This window comes from Heptranchias perlo, chromosome 24 (genome assembly GCF_035084215.1).
Source record: "Heptranchias perlo isolate sHepPer1 chromosome 24, sHepPer1.hap1, whole genome shotgun sequence".
NCBI lineage: Eukaryota > Metazoa > Chordata > Chondrichthyes > Hexanchiformes > Hexanchidae > Heptranchias > Heptranchias perlo.
In genome coordinates this window covers 13,663,276-13,685,193 of record NC_090348.1, presented here as the reverse complement: position 1 = coordinate 13,685,193, position 21,918 = coordinate 13,663,276, and the positions used below count along the sequence as shown (strand labels likewise).

The following is a 21,918-nucleotide window of genomic DNA, read 5'->3' as shown; positions in this document are numbered from 1 at the left end:
TTAATGTGTGGAATTCCTTTGTGAATGACTACTGCCTTCATTTATATAGCAGACAAAGGCATGTTATGTGAATTTATTAAATATTCATTTACTAATATTCACACGTCGTCATTTCAAGGGCACACTTTTCATTACAAGATTTTAGTGGAAATATTAGCGGAAGTTTATAATACCCACGAACACTTCAAATTAGCTTGGAGATTTTGTTGGACAATCTGTCCCGTTTTTAATCAACATCAATGACAATGGTGACAATACACTGACCTCTATAAAACAGAACAGTTTCCATTGTAAGAAATGGGTAGGCAAATCAAGCATTAATCAGCAAATGCATTCCAATAAATTGTCACACAGTCCGATAGGTTAGTATAGTTTCTCTCAGCTAACCCTGCTTTCCATGTTTTACAGCTGGTGGTGACAGGCAGCATGGAGAAACAGATCATTTGGTTGGAATTTCTATTCATGTAAGGTATCACAATAGTATCATGAGTGTTCCATTTATCATGGAGCATCAAGCTCTAATTTGCATCAAGTCAGCACTCCTAATGTGGCCCATAGAGGGAATTTCAAATCATGCTGAGGAAGTCAATCATAAGAAAATCCCTTGTGGCCACTGCACAACCCAACGCTTGCAAATTGGGCTACTATTATTCCCAAGATTAGCTTTAAAACCAGCTACTACCTATGCTGCAGGGAATTGGTTTTTAATTGCATTGGGTGTTAATGTGTGTGTCGTGAACAAGTGCTAATACAAAACATGTAAAAAGAAGATGGTATGAAAAAATACATAGGAGAATTGGGGTAGACTGGAGAACACAAGAAGTGTTCAGCATAACCATACGACCTTTAAGAGTTTCAGACAAACTAAAGAAGGATATAAACAGGAGGGTTTTGTTTGATTTCGTTGTAACTGAAGGTATGAATGAAGGTATGCAGCACTCTCATCCCTCTGGGAAGCTCAGGTATGGAAGAATAAGCATGGAGGGTTCTGATATACAGGTTGCTGGGAGTTTTAAAATATTGAGTTGATAGCATTTTCTATTATTTTTCTCAGTTAATGAGATCCAAGGGACTGATCATTGAGCTACCTACATACAAATGGTGTAGGCCGTAGACCTATAATAGGAGGTTGTGCTTGAACCCTCGAGTTAATTCACTGGTAAATTGTTGACCAGTCATTATTAATTTCAGCAGGAAAAATAAGCATTTGGTGTGTATTCTATTCCTATGATTGGATAATATAATTAGATTAACAATAATTAACCCTATTCAATCTGATGCTTGTTTTATTTACTGGGTTAGAACTTCCATGGGAGTTCCCCAATCTCCTACTGTAATTTTGGTGGAAACCCTGAGGTACGTTCCTGGAATCTCTAAACTAAAGCCCCAATTTTAATTCGGGAAGGGACTCTCACGGTCAGGGACAGAGGCGAGAGCCAAACTTTCCTGACCTCAGCAGCGTGAGCCCTGGTCGATTTTAACTCCCGGACTTCATCTGCAATGTCAGCTGCCCGCCCAAAACTGGTGGAAAGTGGAAGGTGGTCGGTGAGTGGGAGCAGATTGTTGGGCAGAAGTTGGTCGGTGAGTGGGAGCAGATTGTTGGGCAGAAGTTGGTCGGTGGGTGGGAGCAGATTGTTGGGCAGAAGTTGGTCGGTGGGTGGGAGCAGATTGTTGGGCAGAAGGTGGTCGGTGGGTGGGAGCAGATTGTTGGGCAGAAGTTGGTCGGTGGGTGGGAGCAGATTGTTGGGCAGAAGTTGGTCGGTGGGTGGGAGCAGATTGTTGGGCAGAAGGTGGTCGGTGAGTGGGAGCAGATTGTTGGGCAGAAGTTGGTCGGTGGGTGGGAGCAGATTGTTGGGCAGAAGTTGGTCGGTGGGTGGGAGCAGATTGTTGGGCAGAAGGTGGTCGGTGGGTGGGAGCAGATTGTTGGGCAGAAGGTGGTCGGTGAGTGGGAGCAGATTGTTGGGCAGAAGGTGGTCGGTGGGTGGGAGCAGATTGTTGGGCAGAGGTTGGTCGGTGGGTGGGAGCAGATTGTTGGGCAGAAGGTGGTCGGTGAGTGGGAGCAGATTGTTGGGCAGAAGTTGGTCGGTGGGTGGGAGCAGATTGTTGGGCAGAAGTTGGTCGGTGGGTGGGAGCAGAAGGAATGGTCCCCAGCATCCAGGTAAGTCACAGGGAGGAGGTTTTCGGGAGGGTTTTGTGATCAGGAAGAGAGGGGAGCCCGGGGCAGGGGAGGCCTAATCTCTCCCTGTAGGCTGAAGGAGCGCTCCTGCTCCTGACGGCCCCACAAGGAAAGTGAAAAAAACACATCTCTTTGTAACTCTTTCCCGCTCAGGCCACTCATTAAAATAGCAGTCGGGCCCCAATGATGTAATCGAAGCCCCAATCTGCATATTTAAAGAAGGACCCCGCCGGTGTCAGACGGGTCTTGTTGCCGCCCACTCAGAAGGGCAGGAATAATTCAGGACCGCGGGAAGGGAGCGGGTAAGTCTTCCAGCCAATTTTAACTACTCGCCTGACCGGTTTCTGCCGGGTGGGCAGGGTTAAAATTGCCCCTTAAGCTTCGTTGGCAAAAGCAGCCTGGTTTAGACTCTTCATCTGAATCTTAATCAACATTTCCCGGCTTCCCTGTTCTATTTAACCCGCTGAGAACTGTATTTAAATGAATAGAAACATTTTTAACATATGTTTCCCCAAGATCCTGTAGCAGCAGAGTCAGAGGAAGTTTAAACATAAAGGGCTCAATTTTAAAATGGTGGCGGGTTGGCAGCGAGGGGGGGGTGAAGGTGTGCGTGGCAAACCCGAATAAAAAAAACTTACCGTTTCCAACACGATCGCAACATAATTGATGGTGATTAAAGGTCTTTCCGGGTTTCACGCCCGGCAGCCAGCCTGATTGACAAGCTGGATGCCGACAGGAGCTGCAACGCAAGTGGGGGGCGGGGGGGGGCCAAAGAGAAAGAGAGAGAGCGAGACGTCATCCAGCGCTGGAACGGAAGATCGGGGGGAGAGGGGGCAAGATCGGGGTGGGGGGGAGAAGGCAAGATCGGGGCAGGGGGGGGGAGGGCAAGATCGGGGAGAAGAGGGGAAGATGGGAGGTGGAGAGGGCAAGATCGGGGGGGGAGAGGGCAAGATCGGGGAGAAGAGGGCAAGATCGGGGAGAAGAGGGCAAGATCGGGGGGAGAGGGCAAGATCGGGGGGAGAGGGCAAGATCGGGGGGAGAGGGCAAGATCGGGGGTGGGGAGAGGGCAAGATCGGGGGGGAGAGGGCAAGATCGGGGGGAAGAGGGGAAGATGGGGGGTGGAGAGGGCAAGATCAGGGGTGGGGAGAGGGCAAGATCGGGGGGGAGAGGGCAAGATCGGGGGGGAGAGGGCAAGATCGGGGGGAGAGGGCAAGATCGGGGGGAGAGGGCAAGATCGGGGGTGGGGAGAGGGCAAGATCGGGGGGGAGAGGGCAAGATCGGGGGGGGAGAGGGCAAGATCGGGGGGGAGAGGGCAAGATCGGGGGGGAGAGGGCAAGATCGGGGGGAGAGGGCAAGATCGGGGGGAGAGGGCAAGATCGGGGGGAGAGGGCAAGATCGGGGGGAGAGGGCAAGATCGGGGGTGGGGAGAGGGCAAGATCGGGGGGGAGAGGGCAAGATCGGGGGGGGAGAGGGCAAGATCGGGGGGGAGAGGGCAAGATCGGGGGGGAGAGGGCAAGATCGGGGGGGAGAGGGCAAGATCGGGGGGGGAGAGGGCAAGATCGGGGGGGAGAGGGCAAGATCGGGGGGGAGAGGGCAAGATCGGGGGGGAGAGGGCAAGATCGGGGGGGAGAGGGCAAGATCGGGGGGGAGAGGGCAAGATCGGGGGGGAGAGGGCAAGATCGGGGGGGAGAGGGCAAGATCGGGGGGGAGAGGGCAAGATCGGGGGGAAGAGGGCAAGATCGGGGGGGAGAGGGCAAGATCGGGGGGGAGAGGGCAAGATCGGGGGGGAGAGGGCAAGATCGGGGGGGAGAGGGCAAGATCGGGGGGGAGAGGGCAAGATCGGGGGGGAGAGGGCAAGATCGGGGGGGAGAGGGCAAGATCGGGGGGGAGAGGGCAAGATCGGGGGGGAGAGGGCAAGATCGGGGGTGGGGAGAGGGGAAGATTGGGGGGAAGAGGGGAAGATCGGGGGGAAGAGGGGAAGATCGGGGGGAAGAGGGGAAGATCGGGGGGAAGAGGGGAAGATCGGGGGGAGAGTGCAAGATCGGGGGTGGTGAGAGTGCAAGATCTGGGGGGAGAGGGCAAGATCGGGGGGAAGAGGGGAAGATGGGGGGAAGAGGGGAAGATCGGGGGGGGAGTGAGCAAGATTGGGGGGGAGTGAGCAAGATCGGGGGGGGGAGAGAGCAAGATCAGGGGGGAGAGAGCAAGATCAGGGGGGGAGAGAGCAAGATCGGGGGGGGAGAGAGCAAGATCGGGGGGGGAGAGAGCAAGATCGGGGGGGGAGAGAGCAAGATCGGGGGGGGAGAGAGGGCAAGATCGGGGGTGGGGAAAGGGCAAGATCGGGGGGGGAGAGGGCAAGATCGGGGAGAAGAGGGCAAGATCGTGGGGGGAAAGAGGGGAAGATTGGAGGGGAGAGGGGAAGATCGGGGGGAGAGGGGGATTGAAGAAAGAGAGAGAGATCGGGGGGACATGGGGGGGGAAGAGGGGGAGATCGGAGAGGTGGACATCAGGGGCTGAGAGGGACATCGGAGAGGGAGACATCGGACATCAGAGCAGGGTGGAAAGGTAGGTTTATTTTGTGTTTTAACTTTGTGCAATCGTTTGTTATTTAATTTATTTCGTTTCTTTTTGCCTGATCTGGCCCTTCAGGTCTAGTTTCACCAGACGTGAATCAGAAGCTGTGGGAAGCTGTGGGAACGTTAAAAATCGTTCCAACTACCTGATATGTCACAAGTAAAGTGCCTTACGTACCTCAATGAGGTACTTTTGGTTCTTTAACTGTCATTCCACCGGTTTTAATTGCCGGCGGGACGCCCGCGCGCACACAGGTGCGTCTGTGGGGAACTCGGAAGTCGGCGGGTTACAGCCAGCTTCCGAACCCGCTCTGCATTTCTGCAATTTTCACAGCCTCCCCGCACCCAACGCACCCGCAATTTACGTTTAAAATCGAGCCCAAACCATCAATGTCTGACTAAAGAAAACACAACACTCCAAAAGATCACAGTCCTTTATGTCTACACTCATGTTACGAATTGTTTCAATACCACCCTGAATGATGCTGTAATGGATTCTGAAATTATCTTACCCATATGATATCTGGCTCTTGTACAAGATGTTCGCTTTAAAATTTCATAAACCTGCAAGGAATAAGAAAATAGTCAAAGAGCACAACTAGGGCCGCATCTACATGGGAGAGCAGGGGTGTCCCAAACTGCTACACACGGGCCACAAACTGCCCTTGGACCCAAGGCAACTAAGCTTACAACCTCATTAAGGTCACAGAATGCAGAGAAGGATATGTGAATGAATAGCTGGTGAAAGTTCATTGTAGTTACTTTGCACTTTTTGCCTTCAAAGTCCAGTTTGCATGGACACAAGAGAAGCTCCAGGTGCAATGAAGCTCTTAAAGGGGCAGACTTTGTGCAGCTATTTTGTTGAGATGTTTACAGTACAGCCGGGGTTTTATTAGATTTTTTTCACTATTTTTGAACTAATATGTATTTTTGGAACAATTTTTATTTACAGTAAATTTGTCCTTAAACATCCCAAAAATTAGTCCATTATTGCTCATCTAAATCACCAGAAGCATTCATAGGATTTCAGCAGAAAAGGAACAGATGAGAAAGAAAGGGAATTCTTCCAATGCTAACTTTCACAAGAGCTCAAGAAACCGCTAGACCCTGAGTGGCTACTCTAGTGTCCTATGGCAGGCAGGAAGTGAAACTAAAGTCATTGATGGGGATGGGGTGGAGGCACCTTATAACACACAGTAAGAATGGGACAGAAGGTATGGCAGGGCCCACTGGCTGCACCTGCCATTATGGCACCAACCATACTTGCATGTCTTGGCAAACTTAATTCCAATGATCGAAGGCAACTGCCTCTGCAGCACTCCCTCACTACAGCACTGGAGTGTCAGCCTAGACTGTATGCTTCAACCTACATCTGTCTGATGTTGCTTCTTCTCTCACTTTTCATTAAGTTTTGCAAAAATCATTTTTGGACAAGAGGAAAATCTTCAGAGCAGCGCTTCAAAAAAAAATGAATAATCTGTAGTCAGTTTTCACAAGATTTGTTTAGTGCGCGTCTACTTTTTCACTGGAATCAGTGGACGAGGAAAATGTGGCTCCAGATTGTTTAAGGCCTGTGTAATTTGGGCCTAGCCAAGACCTGTACATTGAATTACAAAATCAAATTCATTCTTACAGCTTTTTTATTTTTGCTCCTTCATCATCTGTAGGTTGGTTTCCTTAAAAATAAAATGATTAGGGAATCTAAGGGGGCGATTTTCACATTGGTTGGACTTCTGGCAGGCGCCACACCCGCCTAATGTCCTTGCTGAGAGGTCAGAGCCATTTTGACAGCCTAGCCTCATTTGTTTAATGCTAGCGAGCTGCGAGCACAGTCACAAGGGGAAGGGGCTTAATTCCAGGAGGGGGGGGGGGGTGGTTGGGAGGCAATCAATTGGGGGTGGGGGTGCGGTCAGGCTGGCAGCAGCATGATTGCTTAAACTGGCCCCAGGACTGCTGTTTAGGCCGTACAAGCAATGGGCGGAGCACTCTCCGACAAAGTTTCGGCAATGGATTGGGAACAGCTCCAAGGAAATCTCCAGCCCATGTATTATTTTACAGTTCAAAGTGATTTACAGGCCAATCCAATCACAGCACATTCCACCAAGTATATTTACTTTTCAATTTGATCCAAGTGCCTAGGGGTAAATTTTAACCCCCAATAACGGGTGGGTTGGGGGGTGAGTGGGACATTAAAATAGCACGTTTTTGGAGCAGGAACGGATCTCAGCTCCAACGCGCCCAATTCTGGGTTTAATCCAGGCAGGTTTTTCTGCGTCTGAGCAGCGGACACCAGGAAGTCCCGCCCCCACTTAAAGCCGGCGGGCCGATACTTAAAAGTGCAATGTAACTCATTGAGATACTTGAGGTACTTAATATTTTGTGTACTGGACAATTAAAATTTATTTAACCTTACCTGTTCTGGTTTCCCATCGCTTGCCATTCACGTCAGGTGAAAGTAGGTGAAAAGGGCTGGAGGTGAGTGCATTTATTGCACTGCTTGTGGGTCCAGAGGAGCAGGAGAGCTTCATCCAGGTCCAACAAACTCACCTGGGGTCAACAAGAACCCCCCCCCCCCCACCAACTGATGGTGGAAGCCCCACTCCCATTGTTGACCCTGACCTACCTCTGATTCTTCACCCGACCTCCAGCGACCTCTGTTCTTCTTCCTGGTCCCCTGATCTCCTCCCCTGCCCCCCTGATCTCCTTCCCGGCACCCCCAATCTCCTCCCCGGCCTCCCCCAATCTCCTCCCCGGCCTCCCCCAATCTCCTCCCCGGCCTCCCCCAATCTCCTCCCCGGCCTCCCCCAATCTCCTCCCCGGCCCCCCCCAATCTTCTCCCCGTACCCCCGTTCTTCTTCCCTGCCCCCCCCTGATCTTCTCCCTGGCCTATGATCGCTCCCTCCCTCCCTCTCTCCCTCCGATCCCTAACTGTGGCCTGCTACAACCGGCCTTCCTGCCGACAGCCAGTCAGCCGATTAGTCTGGCTGCTGGGTGCGAAATCAGAAGTAAAATTGATTGGCCTCATTACCACTTACCTTCCAGGTTTCGTGCCCAAAATCTCCCTTCTCCCCCCCGGCTAGAAGTTAAAATTTACCACCTAATGTTGGAATTAAAAGGCAGATCTCATGAATTCACTTTCCAGGTGTGGGGCTTCATCACCAGCTCGGAGGTCATCAGGGCCACACAAGACTTTCCATTCGTTCATATTAACGGATGGAAAATAAACAGAGCCTACTGACCTCCGTGCCTCAATTCCCAATGCGTGTTCCAGCGCATGTCGTTCCACACCAGTAGTTAGTAGGAAACAGTATGAAATCCATGCGATTTCAGATCCAATATTTTGATGTGTGTGCTCGTATTTGGTGAACAATTGAAACCTGCCCCATCTCGTATATCCTCCCATTGTTGTCAAGCAACAAATTATAGTGATGGGAGGCCGAGAGGCGCTTTCAGGTTCAAAGCAGTTAAAAACGGCTCTACTCCCTACAGTCTGATTGTTTGACTTACTATTCGACTCCGGGTTGCATTGTCAAAAAAGGTTTCCTTATTCGTTATGTTGTACCTGAAAAAAAATACAGATATGGTTAATTGTTTGTGCATCCCCCCCTTCCCTCCATTGCCCCATTGGCAGCAGAACCTTCCGCCTCTTCAGGCATACTCTCTGAAACTCCTGCTTGAACCCCTCCTCCTCTCCACCAAAAAGCTTTTTAAAACACATCTTTTCAGCCAAGCGTTTGCTCCACCCCCCCGCCACAACATGTTTAACTGTCCACTCCTTTATTTCTTCTACTTTCTCTTCATCTCACCTATATAAAAGGCATCACAGCCATGATGGGCCAAATGGCCTCCTTCTGTGCTGTAAAATTTTACGATTGTATGATTCTATTCTATCCTCTATATGTTAAATGAAACCCAATTGTTTCATAGAAAGGCAATTTTTAATAGCCAGAGGCAATTAATAACCCTACAAAGTACAGAATTGGCCAAGAATTATTTTCTCGTAGCAGCCGATACTTAAAACAAATTATGAACTACAAATTTTGATGATAAATTCCATGATCATTTGGCCAGTGCAATGGTCATTCTGTGCATTGCTTTAATCTTTGATGTACACACCAGAACCTCTAAAAGTTATCAAAACTAATCCTTATTAAAATTATGTGAATTTCAAAACAGGATTTTTGTGTGCACTACTTACAAATGGATCTTGTCTCTGCTGAAAGGGTGCGCTAGGTGCTTGCTTGTCTGGATCGACCATCCAACTTTGGGCTGTAAAGGCTTTGTGACCTTTTGCCAGATTGAGTTCACTTTTGCTGTGATTCCGCCCTCCTGTTTTATTTCAAAAGCCTGAGAAAGGATAAAAGTAGTTCAGCATGAACGCTCAATTAACTTGAAAGCAGAGCTTCATTTAGAATTTAAATTTTAAATAGTTTCTCCCTGCTCCCCCCAAATACCTTTAAATGCCTGATTACAATTACGGATACAATTCTCAAGCTGGAAATTTCAATTTTGAAAAATATATATTTAGTGAAAAATTGATTAAGGTTATATGTCAACTGAATTGCATATCTTATCAGCGAGAAGGCCAGATAGGAAATATTAATTAAAGCATACCAGAAACCAGATTTTCTAATGATAGATCGCAGCATGTGAAACTAAGCAGATTCCATCAAATGACCAAAATCGTTGTAATCGTTCAGGTAGTCAGTTTTGTCACTGACACAGGAAAAATATAAGAAGCATATTATGATATTTCAAATAAGGCCATATCTTGCTTTGAAAATAAAGTGGGTAAATTCGACTTCTCTGGCTGTAGTGAACATTTCATGTTCTGTGATTTGAAACAGGATGCCTCAATATCCTTATGGTTCAGCAAAATTAATGCCTTCAACACGGAGCCACTTCAGCACATATCAGAAATTAAGGTGCAGAATCAGTGCCTCCAACATAACTTTTCACTCATTCACTCACAAAATCACCCCATAAATCTTAATTTCCATTACCTGACAGATTTAATCCAATATCACAATTCCATTTTCCTACTAAATTACTGACAGCGTTACTGTTTAGAGTCAGCCGTCAATGATTCCGCTGACAGGCTGCCATCTATTTAGAGACCTGTCCATACATGAAAATAAACATTACTCAAAAGCTTCATTTAAAAAGATCTTTTTGTAATTTTAGTCTATTCAAGTTAGTTGTCTTGAATGTGTTTATATAATTATAGATTAGATACACAACAGGCAATTCTAACAGCAAAGGAAATGGGTTAAGGACCCAGGGCAAAGACACAGAATTAGGGAAGAACACAAGAAAGTATGGAAGCAGAAAAAGCCACTTAGCCCATTAGTCCGAGATAAAGATCTGTAACATTTCTCCTTGGCCGCAAAGGGGCATCATACAAAACTTAAGAATGTTAATCCAACCTTTGAACCCTCGCTTACAAAAGATTGATTGGAGCTCGACCCTGAGCTCAGCTTCAAACTCCACAAACAACCTTTCACCAAAATAGCCAAATGCCACTTCTGCAATATCACCCACCTGTAGCCCTGTACCAGCACACTGCTGAGTTTGTCAACTCCAGGGGGTCGATTTGAACCGTTTCCTACCTGCCGAGAAACGGGCAGCAGCAGGCCAGACCCCTTTTTACACCCCGCCCGAAGGAAAATCATGTGTGGTGTAAAACGGGCAGCTGATCTGTCCATGCCCATCTCCAGCCCGGTGGGAAACAGTTGGGGCTCGATTTTACAATGGTGGCGGGTTGGCAGTGAGGGGGGGTGAAGGTGCACGTGGCAAACCCGCATGAACAAAACTTACCGTTTCCGACGCGATCGCACGTTGATTGCTGATGATTAACTCCTCTCCGGGTTTCACGCCCGGCAGCCAGCCTGATTGACAGTCTGGCTGCCGTCAGGAGCTGCAACGCGAGGTGGGGTGGAGGCGAGAAAGAGAGAGAGCGAGACGTCATCCGGCATTGGAACGGAAGACCGGGGCGGGGAGAATGGAAGATCGGGCACTGGACAGGAGGACCGGGGAGGGGGGAGGTGAGAGGGAAGATCGGGGGGGGGAGAGGGGAATATCGGGGGGGATGGGAGAAGATCGGGGGGGATGGGAGAAGATCGGGGGGGATGGGATAAGATCGGGGGGGATCGGAGAAGATTGGGGGGGATAGGAGAAGATGGGGGGGGATGGGAGAAGATCGGGGGGGATAGGAGAAGATCGGGGGGGATAGGAGAAGATCGGGGGGGACAGGAGAAGATCGGAGGGCATCAGGAGGGGTGAAGAGGGGTACATGGTGGGGACATGGGGGTGAAGAGGAGGACATCGGGGGGTGAAGAGGAGGACATCGGGGGGTGAAGAGGAGGACATCGGGGGGTGAAGAGGAGGACATCGGGGGGGTGAAGCGGGGGGGTGAAGAGGGGGACACGGGGGGGAAGATCGGGGGGGTGAAGAGGAGGACATCGGGGGGAAGATCAGGGGGTGAAGAGGGGGACATCGGGGGAAGATCGGAGCGGTGAAGAGGGGAACATCGGGGGGAAAATCAGGGGGTGAAGAGGGGGACATCGGGGGAAGATCGGAGCGGTGAAGAGGGGAACATCGGGGGGAAGATCGGGGGGGGTGAAGAGGGGGACATCAGAGCGAGAGACAGCGGACATCGGAGCAGGGTGTAAAGGTAGGTTTATTTAGTGTTTTCACTTCCTTCCATGGTTTTTTATTTAGTTTCTTGTTCCCTCATCTGGCCCTTCCAGGCGTGAATCAGAAGCGGTGGGCAAGCCGCCCAGGTAAGTTAAAAATCTTCCTAATTACTTCATCTGTCACAGGTAAAGTACCTTAAGTACCTCAGTGAGGTACATTTGGCTCTTTAACTGTCATCCTGCCGGCTTTAATTGCCGTTGGGACTTCCGTTTTTGGGTCACCCGCGTGCACACAAGTGGTTCCCTGGGAAACTCGGAAGTCGGCGGGTTGGAGCCGGCTTCCGAATCCGAACGGGATTTCCGCGATTTTCGGAGCCCCCTGCCCCCAACGCACCCACAATTGCCCCCTAAAATTACCCCCTTCAAATCAGCCAGTTCTGATGAAAGGTCATCAGCTTGTTAGAGGGCAACTTTAGCCGAACCCAACCGTCGAGAAACTGACGGGATTGCGTGCAATGCTTGTTTTACATCCCACCCGATTTTACCCTCCATTGAAGTCAGTGGAGTGTAATATGGGCGAGGGATAAAACTGCCATTGTTTCATTGATTGTTCCAGGAATGCCCACCTTGAAAAGTTAAAATCAACCTCCGGGTTTGAATTCTCTAGCCCTCCCTCTCCTCAGCTCCAGCCTACACAAACTCCAATTCATGCACATCATGTGCTGCTCATATCCTATTCCTACACTTAGTTGTCTGTGTTAAAGAAATGATTTAGGTGAAAGTTGTTATTGAAAAAAATAATTTCTAGCAATTGCTATTGAGCTGTTGCCAGTTAGTCTTATAAACACCCCTGACAGACTTCAGCCACACAGTAGGAGTAACCGCATTTATACAGTCAAAATATCACATTGACGATTATCTAAAATTGTGGTCTCAGAAGAAACATTTTTTTAACATGTGACAGATAAATAACTCCCAAGGGTGACTCCTTCTACAAAAATATACCATGCTGAATTTTACCACTTAACGTTTTTTCACATATACACACAAAAAAAAATCAAACGTTCGTCTGCTTTGAGATTTAAGTCCCTTTTTGTTACAGACAAAATTTTTATGCCATTCCACCTGGGCAATGTTATCTTTCTGCCACTGTGTGGGTAGGAGACACATACAAACAGACTCGAAGGCTCAATCTAAATCAGTAATGTTTTCCCTTCTGCACTCTTCAGGCAGCAACCTGTTCAAATATTAAATGGAATTTCCATCCACTCTTCTGGAGTTCCTGACACACTCAGAAGTCGTCGTAATTTTGTTTGAAGAAATTGTGTGAGAATTCAGCTATAAAACCTGCAACATCTGGTGCTATCATCATTTACTGAGGTGCTGTGATTCATCCTCACAGAGGTCTCTGCGACATGCATTTGACTTGTTAAGCGTCCCCAAAGCTCATTATTTAAAGAGTGATTGACATGAGCTGGCCCTGAACCAAGAAGAGGCTGAGAAAGTAATAACTGTATATAGGGCACTGTAAGGCTGCTAAATTTAAGCGACAGCCACATAACATAGTTTACATATTGTGGAAAATAAAATATTTTGTTTAACTAGTTGATTATACATACTGATTATAGCCACAGTAATGCTTAGCATATGCCAGAGAGGTTTTGATGGAGTAAATAAGGAGAAACTGTTTCCATTGGCAGGAGGGTCGGTAATACAGATTTAAGATAATTGGCAAAAGAGCCAGAGGCGAAGCGTGAGTTGTTATGAGCTGGACTGCGCTGCCTGAAAGGGAGGTGGAAGCAGATTCAATAATAAATTTCAAAAGGTAATTAGATAAATACTTGAAAAGGAAAAATTTGTAGGGCTGTGGAGAAAGAGCAGGGGAGTGGAACTAATTGGATAGCTCTTTCAAAGAGCCAGCACAGGCATGACGGGCTAAATGGCCTCCTTCTGTGCAGTAAGATCCTATGATTCTATAATTCTATATGTCTAGTTGCCAACCCTGAGCTATTCCATGGAATAGAAAAACTTCCTGGCACCTCAGTTACAATATTAAACTATTGCTACATGCTTATTTTCTTAAATAACTGAAACATCGCAGCATACTTTGGTAATCCTATAACTAAACTGTTACAAGATTTAAGTTTTAGCAGAATAAAAAGCACTAAACATTAAGTTCAATCGCATTTGAAAGGTACAGTTCATTGCCCTTTCACTTCTAGTCCCTGAATTTAAATGTAGGCCGGACGGAGTGGATGAAACTTGTCTCTCTCTGCTGGTTGTAAAGTTCTACGTGAAATGTGTTTGAGTAATCTCCAATTGGTTCCTATTGGGCGTAAGTCTACACCTCAAAACTGCTTATAATTCCGCAGAAATTGGCACCAAAAATGGCAGTTGGGAGAATTTTAACAGTGATACTATTGTCAGTCTCACTTGAATCATGTCACTGGTACAATTAGAGGACGCTTCACATTAAATCTAGTCAATTCTACACCTTATCTGGGATAGTGGTATTGGGTGCAAAAATATAAAACATTCCATTAATGAATGTTCCTATCCCTCATACTGGTAAAGCTAAATGATAAACAAAAAAACTGAGTTCTACATCTTTGCCACCTTGTTGAAGTTGAGGTATTGATATAACATTTTAATATTAAGTGGAGCCTCATATGTTGTCATTAACATTTCAATTGTTAAAACAGTTTGGCTCCCAAAATCCATGGCTGTTCCAGCAGATTCCTGCTGTAACTTTGGCAAGAGTCTGTCAGAACGACTGGAAGCTAGGCCGGGGCCTGGATATGCCAAGAGACAGCCTTGCAGCCAAGTGTCCAAGTTTCCAGGATGGTCTTTTGGGGCTGGAGCCTCCGGTCGCTCTTTACAAGGCCATCATTGTAGGTGGGTGTAGGAACTCCAAACATCAGAGTTCTCGTGCCCCAGTCATTCAAAGGGATCCAGCGTATGGTCAGCACTGATACACCTTGCTCAGTGTACTGGCAGAGCCAGCGGGCGATGTGGGGACCACCATGAGGTCCGGACAAGAATCGTGGCCTGGAGCCCTGAAGAATGGACAGCAAATATTTTATTCTTAATTTTTAAAGCATATCAGCTGGGGGCAACAGAGCCTTGTCTCATTGGAGGGGGGGAGGCATCGGTGGTTGGGGAGGGGGGAAGGCCCCAGTCCAGGTGCTTATGCTGGACTTTACAAAACCAAGGTGGAAAGCTGGAGTTAAGATATAGTTCAGCCATGATCTAATTGAATGGCGGAACAGGCTCGAGGGGTTGAATGGCCTACTCCTGCTCCTATGTTCCTTCCTTTGGACTTTCTTGCCCTGCTGCAATGATGGTCAATCAGAGCAGCCTCAAGTGATGCAGGTGTCTGCCAATGGTAAGAAAATGACGGGACTTCACCTTGACCCTGCAGACTTTGGCAGGATCAACGGCAGAGGTCTGGAGCACTTATGCTAAGATGCGCCACCCATGGATTTTTGGGGCTTTCATTTCTGAGCTACAATCTCATAGGCCTTCACTTAGTGTTCAAAGGAATACCTCAGGCTACATGTAAAAGCAGGAAACAATTGCTCTAGTTGAATTAATTCAACTGAGGCTCTCCTCCAAATATTTCTCTATTCAACCCTACAATGGTCATCACCGTTATTGATAAACCCTACAATGACTATCATTGTTATTGGTCTATCCTACAATTGCTATCATTGTTATTGATAAACCCTACAATAGCTACCACTTTTATGGTCTACCCTAAAATGGTTATCCCTGTTATTGATAAACTTTACAATGACTATCACTGATAATGGTCTACTCTACAATTGCTAGCACACTTAGCTATGACCCACTTAAATAATCACACTCAAATATAGCAATTCCTTTATGTGGCAACCATTTCAAAAAATATTTTGAGAGGTTGAAACATTTAGGGGCAGCTGAACAGAAATAATGTTTTATTAGTGAAATGTACCTTTCACTATCCCAGAGGGTAATTATGACCCTGTTCTTTTACTTCACTAACTCATCACTTTCTTTCAGAGGTTATCAGGCTATTCTGTTGGGTCTTTCTGATTATGTTTATCTTTATTCCTTTAACAAAGTGCTGAGCTGCAGCTGGCCATCGCTGTATAACTCAGAAGGAAATTTCCCAAAGATTCCGGGAACAGGTTACTGGTTCAGTCCAAGAGATAATCAGCCATGAGATATGACCTACATCTTTATGACACGAATTGCCTCAAGCTGCTTAAAGTTCTACCTCCTTGATCCAATAACAAATAAATCGGTTAGCTGAGGACTTGAACAGCAACTCCAGCTGGGATATTTATAAAGAATATGTAGCAGCAGGACCGTAGAACAATTCTAAGCAAAACACTTGAACTGAGAAGCCCTTGTTTATTACTATCACTGTTTCTTCACACATTAGCTACCTTTCAATATTTATGTTGAATCATGGGAATCAGATCTAAGCCTTTCTCATACACACCAAACTAAAACATTAGCAGCAACTGACCAACAGCTTTACAAAAGCCGAGGCAGCCCCCAAAAGGTTGGCAACTCTAAAACAGCCCTGAATCTAAGTCTGGAACATGCAACAGAAGTAACTTTATTTTTTTACTCGCTCATGGGATGTGGGCGTCGCTGGCAAGGCCAGCATTTATTGCCCATCCCTAATTGCCCTTGAGAAGGTGGTGGTGAGCCACCTTCTTGAACCGCTGCAGTCCGTGTGGTGAAGGTTCTCCCACAGTGCTGTTAGGAAGGGAGTTCCAGGATTTTGACCCAGCGACGATAAAGGAAAGGCGATATATTTCCAAGTCGGGATGGTGTGTGACTTGGAGGGGAATGTGCAGGTGGTGTTCCCACGTGCCCGCTGCCCTTGTCCTTCTGGGTGGTAGAGGTCGTGGGTTTGGGAGGTGCTGTCGAAGAAGCCTTGGCAAGCTGCTGCAGTGGATCCTGTGGATGGTACACACTGCAGCCACAGTGCATAGGTGCTGAAGGGAGTGAATGTTTAGGGTGTTCGATGGGGTGCCAATCAAGCGGGCTGCTTTGTCCTGGATGGTGTTGAGCTTCTTGAGTGTTGTTGGAGCTGCACTCATCCAGGCAAGTGGACAGTATTCCATCACACTCCTGAATTGTGCCTTGTAGATGGTGCAAAGGCTTTGGGGAGTCAGGAGGTGAGTCACTTGCCACAGAATACGCAGCCTCTGACCTACTGTTGTAGCCACAGTATTTATGTGGCTGATCCAGTTAAGTTTCTGGTCAATGGTGACTCCCAGGATGTGGATGGTGGGGGATTCAGCAATGGTAATGCCGGTGAATGTCAAGGGGAGGTGGTTAGACTCTCTCTTGTTGGAGATGGTCATTGCCTGGCACTTGTCTAGCGCGAATGTTACTTGCCAGGTGCGAATGTTACTTGCCACTTATCAGCCCAAGCCTGGATGTTGTCCAGGTCTTGCTGCATGCGAGCACGGACTGCTTCACTATCTGAGGGGTTGCGAATGGAACAGAACACTGTGCAATCATCAGCGAACATCCCCATTTCTGACCTTATGATGGAGGGAAGGTCATTGACGAAGCAGCTGAAGATGGTTGGGCCTAGGACACTGCCCTGAGGAACTCCTGCAGCAATGTTCTGGGGCTGAGATGATTGGCCTCCAACAACCACTACCATCTTCCTTTGTGCTAGGTATGACTCCAGCCACTGGAGAGTTTTCCCCCTCATTCACATTGACTTCAATTTTACCAGGGCTCCTTGGTGCCACACTCGGTCAAATGCTGCCTTGATGTCAAGGACAGTCACTTTCACTTCACCTCTGGAATTCAGCTCTTTTATCCATGTTTGGACCAAGGCTGTAATGAGGTCTGGAGCCGAGTGGTCCTGGCGGAACCCAAACTGAGCATCGGTGAGCAGGTTATTGGTGAGTAAGTGCCGCTTGATAGCACTGTCGATGACAGCTTCCATCACTTTGCTGATGATTGAGAGTAGGCTGATGGGGCGGTAATTGGCCGGATTGGATTTGTCCCGCTTTTGGTGGACAGGACATACCTGGGCAATTTTCCACATTGCCGGGTAGATGCCAGTGTTGTAGCTGTACTGGAACAGTTTGGCTAGAGGCGCGGCTAGTTCTGGAGCACAAGTCTTCAGCACTACAGCCGGGATGTTGTCGGGGCCCATAGCCTTTGCTGTATCCAGTGCGCTCAGCCGTTTCTTGATATTACGTGGAGTGAATCGAATTGGCTGAAGACTGGCTTCTGTGAGGGTGGGGATATCGAGAGGAGGCCAAGATGAATCATCCACTTGGCACTTCTGGCTGAAGATGGTTGCAAACGCTTCAGCCTTGTCTTTTGCATTCACGTGCTGGACTCTGCCATCATTGAGGATGGGGATGTTTACAGAGCCGCCTCCTCCCGTTAGTTGTTTAATTGTCCACCACCGTTGGTTGTGAAATGGCTTAGCTCTGTCTATAGCATGTTGGTTCTGCTGTTTAGCATGCATGTAGTCCTGTGTTGTAGCTTCACCAGGTTGGCACCTCATTTTTAGGTACACCTGTTACTGCTCCTGGCATGCTCTTCTACACTCCTCATTGAACCAGGGTTGATCCCCTGACTTGTTGGTAATGGTAGAGTGAGGAATATGCCGGGCCATGAGGTTACAGATTGTGCTGGAATACAATTCTGCTGCTGCTGATGGCCCACAGTGCCTCATGGATGCCCAGTTTTGAGCTGCTAGATCTGTTCTGAATCTATCCCATTTAGCACGGTGTTAGTGCCACACAACATGTTGGATGGTGTCCTCAGTGCGAAGACGGGACTTCATCTCCACGAGGACTGTGCGGTGGTCACTCCTACCAATACTGTCATGGACAGATGCATCTGCGACAGGTAGATTGGTAAGGACGAGGTCAAGTAGGTTTTTCCCTCGTGTTGGTTCGCTCACCACCTGCCATAGGCCCAGTCTGGCAGCTAGATCCTTCAGGACTCGGCCAGCTCAGTCAGTAGTGGTGCTCCCGACTTCAATGTCCATCACCAAGAGTGACTCGGTAACACAGATGTTTGTGAGGAGGACTTTGCAGGGTCAACTGGGCTTGGTTTGCCTTTGTCGTGTCTGGTGCCTAGTGGTCCGATGCCGGGTGGTCCGTCCGATTTTATTCTTATTATGACTTTTTTTAACTACACAAGGAGCAGTGGAGCATAGGCTTGTAATCTGAGATGTAGGTATGTCCTGCATTCCATTACTGATACTGGATGGAAATATACCATATGATATATATATGAAAGCCTAAGGAGGATACAAGTGTTGAAGAGACTAGATTTATTTTCTGGAGGGAGGGGGTGGCCCAGGGGCATGCCTTTCTCCTGAGAATGATTTTTTAATATATTTTTAAAACTTCTTTCTCCCAGTAGCAGATGATCGATGAGAGGGACAATTTTATTTAATTAATTTTACTTTATTTTGACAAAAAATAAATGCTGAATAGAAAATAAGGGATTAAACCCCTATTGCAGCTGCCATTGGGACCAGTCCAATCAGAGGTGTAGGCAGTAAATTCAGAATTGTATACATTCCTTCCAAATGCTATCCCCGTCGCCCCAAGCCAACCTATAGTGCACGTTTAATCCAGTGCCATGTTACCCCAGCAAGCTTTACATTAAAATGGGGGCATTCTAGTTGATTGATAGATTTTTAATCCAAAACAAGCGACATTTGGCTTTTTGACAGATTAACCAGATCCACCTTACCCAAAAGCTACCTCAACAGACACTCCCCACCCCCCGCTTCACAGAGTCAACCTCTCTCCGTCCAACCCTCCCAGTTCATGCTGATACTCGTCCACCCCCTCCCTCCTGCCCCTCCCCAAATGCTAGTCTAGGGCTGCTCCCTCCTGTTGCTGCTGTTTATTGTGAATGGACCTTAATGGAATTCCCACCCACAATATGCAGTGGCGTTTGATTTCATATAAGAGCAACAGGGGTTAGGAGCATGGAATTTCACTGAGAGGGGAGGAACCTGGTCTGCACTGATCTTCACCCATTATCGTGAACACAGAGACAGACTCCTCCAAACACTGAAGTCCATGTCTGTCATGGACAGTTGCCCTATATGCATTTTGAACTTTGAAGTCTAATGTTTGTGACAAGTTTTCAGAACAACTAATGGATCTCCTGTGGCATTACTCATCTTGAGTCAGGGGATACTCTGGTTTATGCTATGTAACACACAGGGCCATAATTTGCTGTGGTAGGGCATTTAATGGGGTCTGCCGTTAGTTAGGTTTTTAAATTTTACACGTTTAAGTTTTTAAGTTTTTTGCGTGGCAAGTTGCTGAAAGTGAGAGCTGATAACGTCGTAGCGAGGGAAACAGGGCATCTTGGACCTGGGTAAACAGGGCAAGCAACCATGTATCTCCTTAACCAATCAGATTGAAGGACTGTAAAATAAACAGCACAAGGACTGAGAAGGAAGTGTAAATTAGAGTGGGTGAATTCAATGTCAAATCAGGTACAGAAAGAGAAAAAAAGAGAGAGAAAGAAAGATTGGATTAATGGAGAGAGAAAAAATGAGACAGAAAGGAAAAGTAAAAAAAAATTAACGTTTTAAATTTTACATTTTTAAAATCTCCAACAACAAAGGAAACGTGAAGGAATGAGACTCCACATTTGTAATAGTTAATTTTCAGTGCCAGAGTGGTTGATTGGCAGTAATTAACACTTATCACATGGTTAAAATGGTACTTGGACAGAAATGGTCAAGACTTAACTTTTTGTGATGAGTTTAGTTTGCGTCTACCTCGCAAATACAGCAACTTCACGCCGTTCAATGCATTTCAATGGTGAGGAAGACAGCGAGGTGCCGATTTCACGAAGCTAATGGCAGAGCGGCGCGTCTCGGACAGCAACTTTTGGGTTTTTGAGTTTAACCGTGCCCATTTGCGCATAAATAACAGCGAGCGCCATTAGTCTCACTGTAATTTTGGCAGCAAATTCTGGTCCACAATGTATTTAAGAGGCACTGATTTATGGGTAGTGAATATGTCAAGTTGTGTTTTTATTACATGATATTCTGTGAAAACTAAATGATTGGCTTCTATTATTTTATGTTCCTTTACCTATTTACTCAAATTGATCTCACTTTTTTTAAAACTCAGAATACAAAGCAAGGTGGTAGACAACACATGGGCAGGTTGGAGGTAGGTAAACCACATTTAGCAGCACTTGGGAGGAGGAGGAGGAGGTGGTGTGGGGTTCAGTAACACTGGAGGGGGCGTGGAGCACTTGACCCCGGGGTGGGGGGGGGGAGGTGGGCATGGAGTTTGACATTTTGTAGAGTTGTGGTTGGGCCTCTGGGTTCAGCTGCACTGAGGATTATATCGTAAGGAAGCTCTCTGAGATTCTACTCCAAGAGCAACTGTTAAACCAGGATGCACGTCCCATAGATTGAGATGATATTGTACACTGACATTTCAGTAAAACTAGAAATCTATTTCCATAATGCTTTTGGTCATCACTGCTAGCCATCATAAAATAAAATGGCCCAATGGTTTTATTGAGGGTAGATCTACAATTCCAGCTGTCCTTGTCATGCAAGCTTACTTTTCAACTCAAGTCATTCTAGTTTCAGAGTTGATGAAAGAGACAGCTAATTTCCAATTACAACAATAAACTGCATTGCATCATTTTATGCCTGATCTCATTAATATACACTAAAAGGAGATCTCCAATCACATGAAATTACATTTCCACTAATTAATTTTGGTGTCAGAATAAAAAGGAAGCACCATAATACCCCAATATTACAATACCTCAACATCACAATACCCCACATTACAATATCACAACATCACAATACCCCAATATTACAATACCTCAACATCACAATACCCCACATTACAATATCACAACATCACAATACCCCAATATTACAATACCTCAACATCACAATACCCCACATTACAATATCACAACATCACAATACCCCAATATTACAATACCTCAACATCACAATACCCCACATTACAATATCACAACATCACAATACCCCACATTACAATATTACAACATCACAATACCCCACATTACAATATCACAACATCACAATACCCCACATTACAATATCACAACATCACAATACCCCACATTACAATATCACATCAAAATGCCCCTCATTACAATATCACAACATCACAATACACCAACAAAACAATACCCCAACATCACAATACCCCACCGCCGCAACGCCCCACCGCCGCACCGCCGCAACGCCCCACCGCCGCAATACTTCACCGCCGCAATACCCAACCACCGCAATACCCAACCACCGCAATATTCCACCACCTCAATATTCCACCACCTCAATATCACAATACCCCAAACGTTACAAACCACATAACTACAGACCTGTCAGTCTAACATCAATTGTGGGGAAGTTACTGGAATCCGATATCCAGGACAGAGTGGCTGAGCACTTGGAAAGTATTTGTTGATCAAAGAGAGTGAAGGGAAGGCCGTGTCTGACTAATCTAGTTGAATTTTTTGAGGA

The 21,918-nt window shown here is 46.9% G+C and overlaps 1 protein-coding gene across 1 annotated transcript in view; it reads right to left on the bottom strand.

The window, feature by feature from the left end:
- ano2b (anoctamin 2b) overlaps positions 1 to 21,918 on the bottom strand; it is a 135,145-nt gene that overhangs the window by 73,178 nt on the left and 40,049 nt on the right. Inside the window, exons 6-8 of the mRNA XM_068004575.1 lie at positions 8,945 to 9,093; positions 8,254 to 8,308; positions 5,259 to 5,310 (exon numbers count right to left, since the gene is read on the bottom strand). Of these exons, the coding sequence (XP_067860676.1) occupies positions 5,259 to 5,310; positions 8,254 to 8,308; positions 8,945 to 9,093 (256 nt within the window). The remainder of the gene's footprint in view (positions 1 to 5,258; positions 5,311 to 8,253; positions 8,309 to 8,944; positions 9,094 to 21,918) is intronic.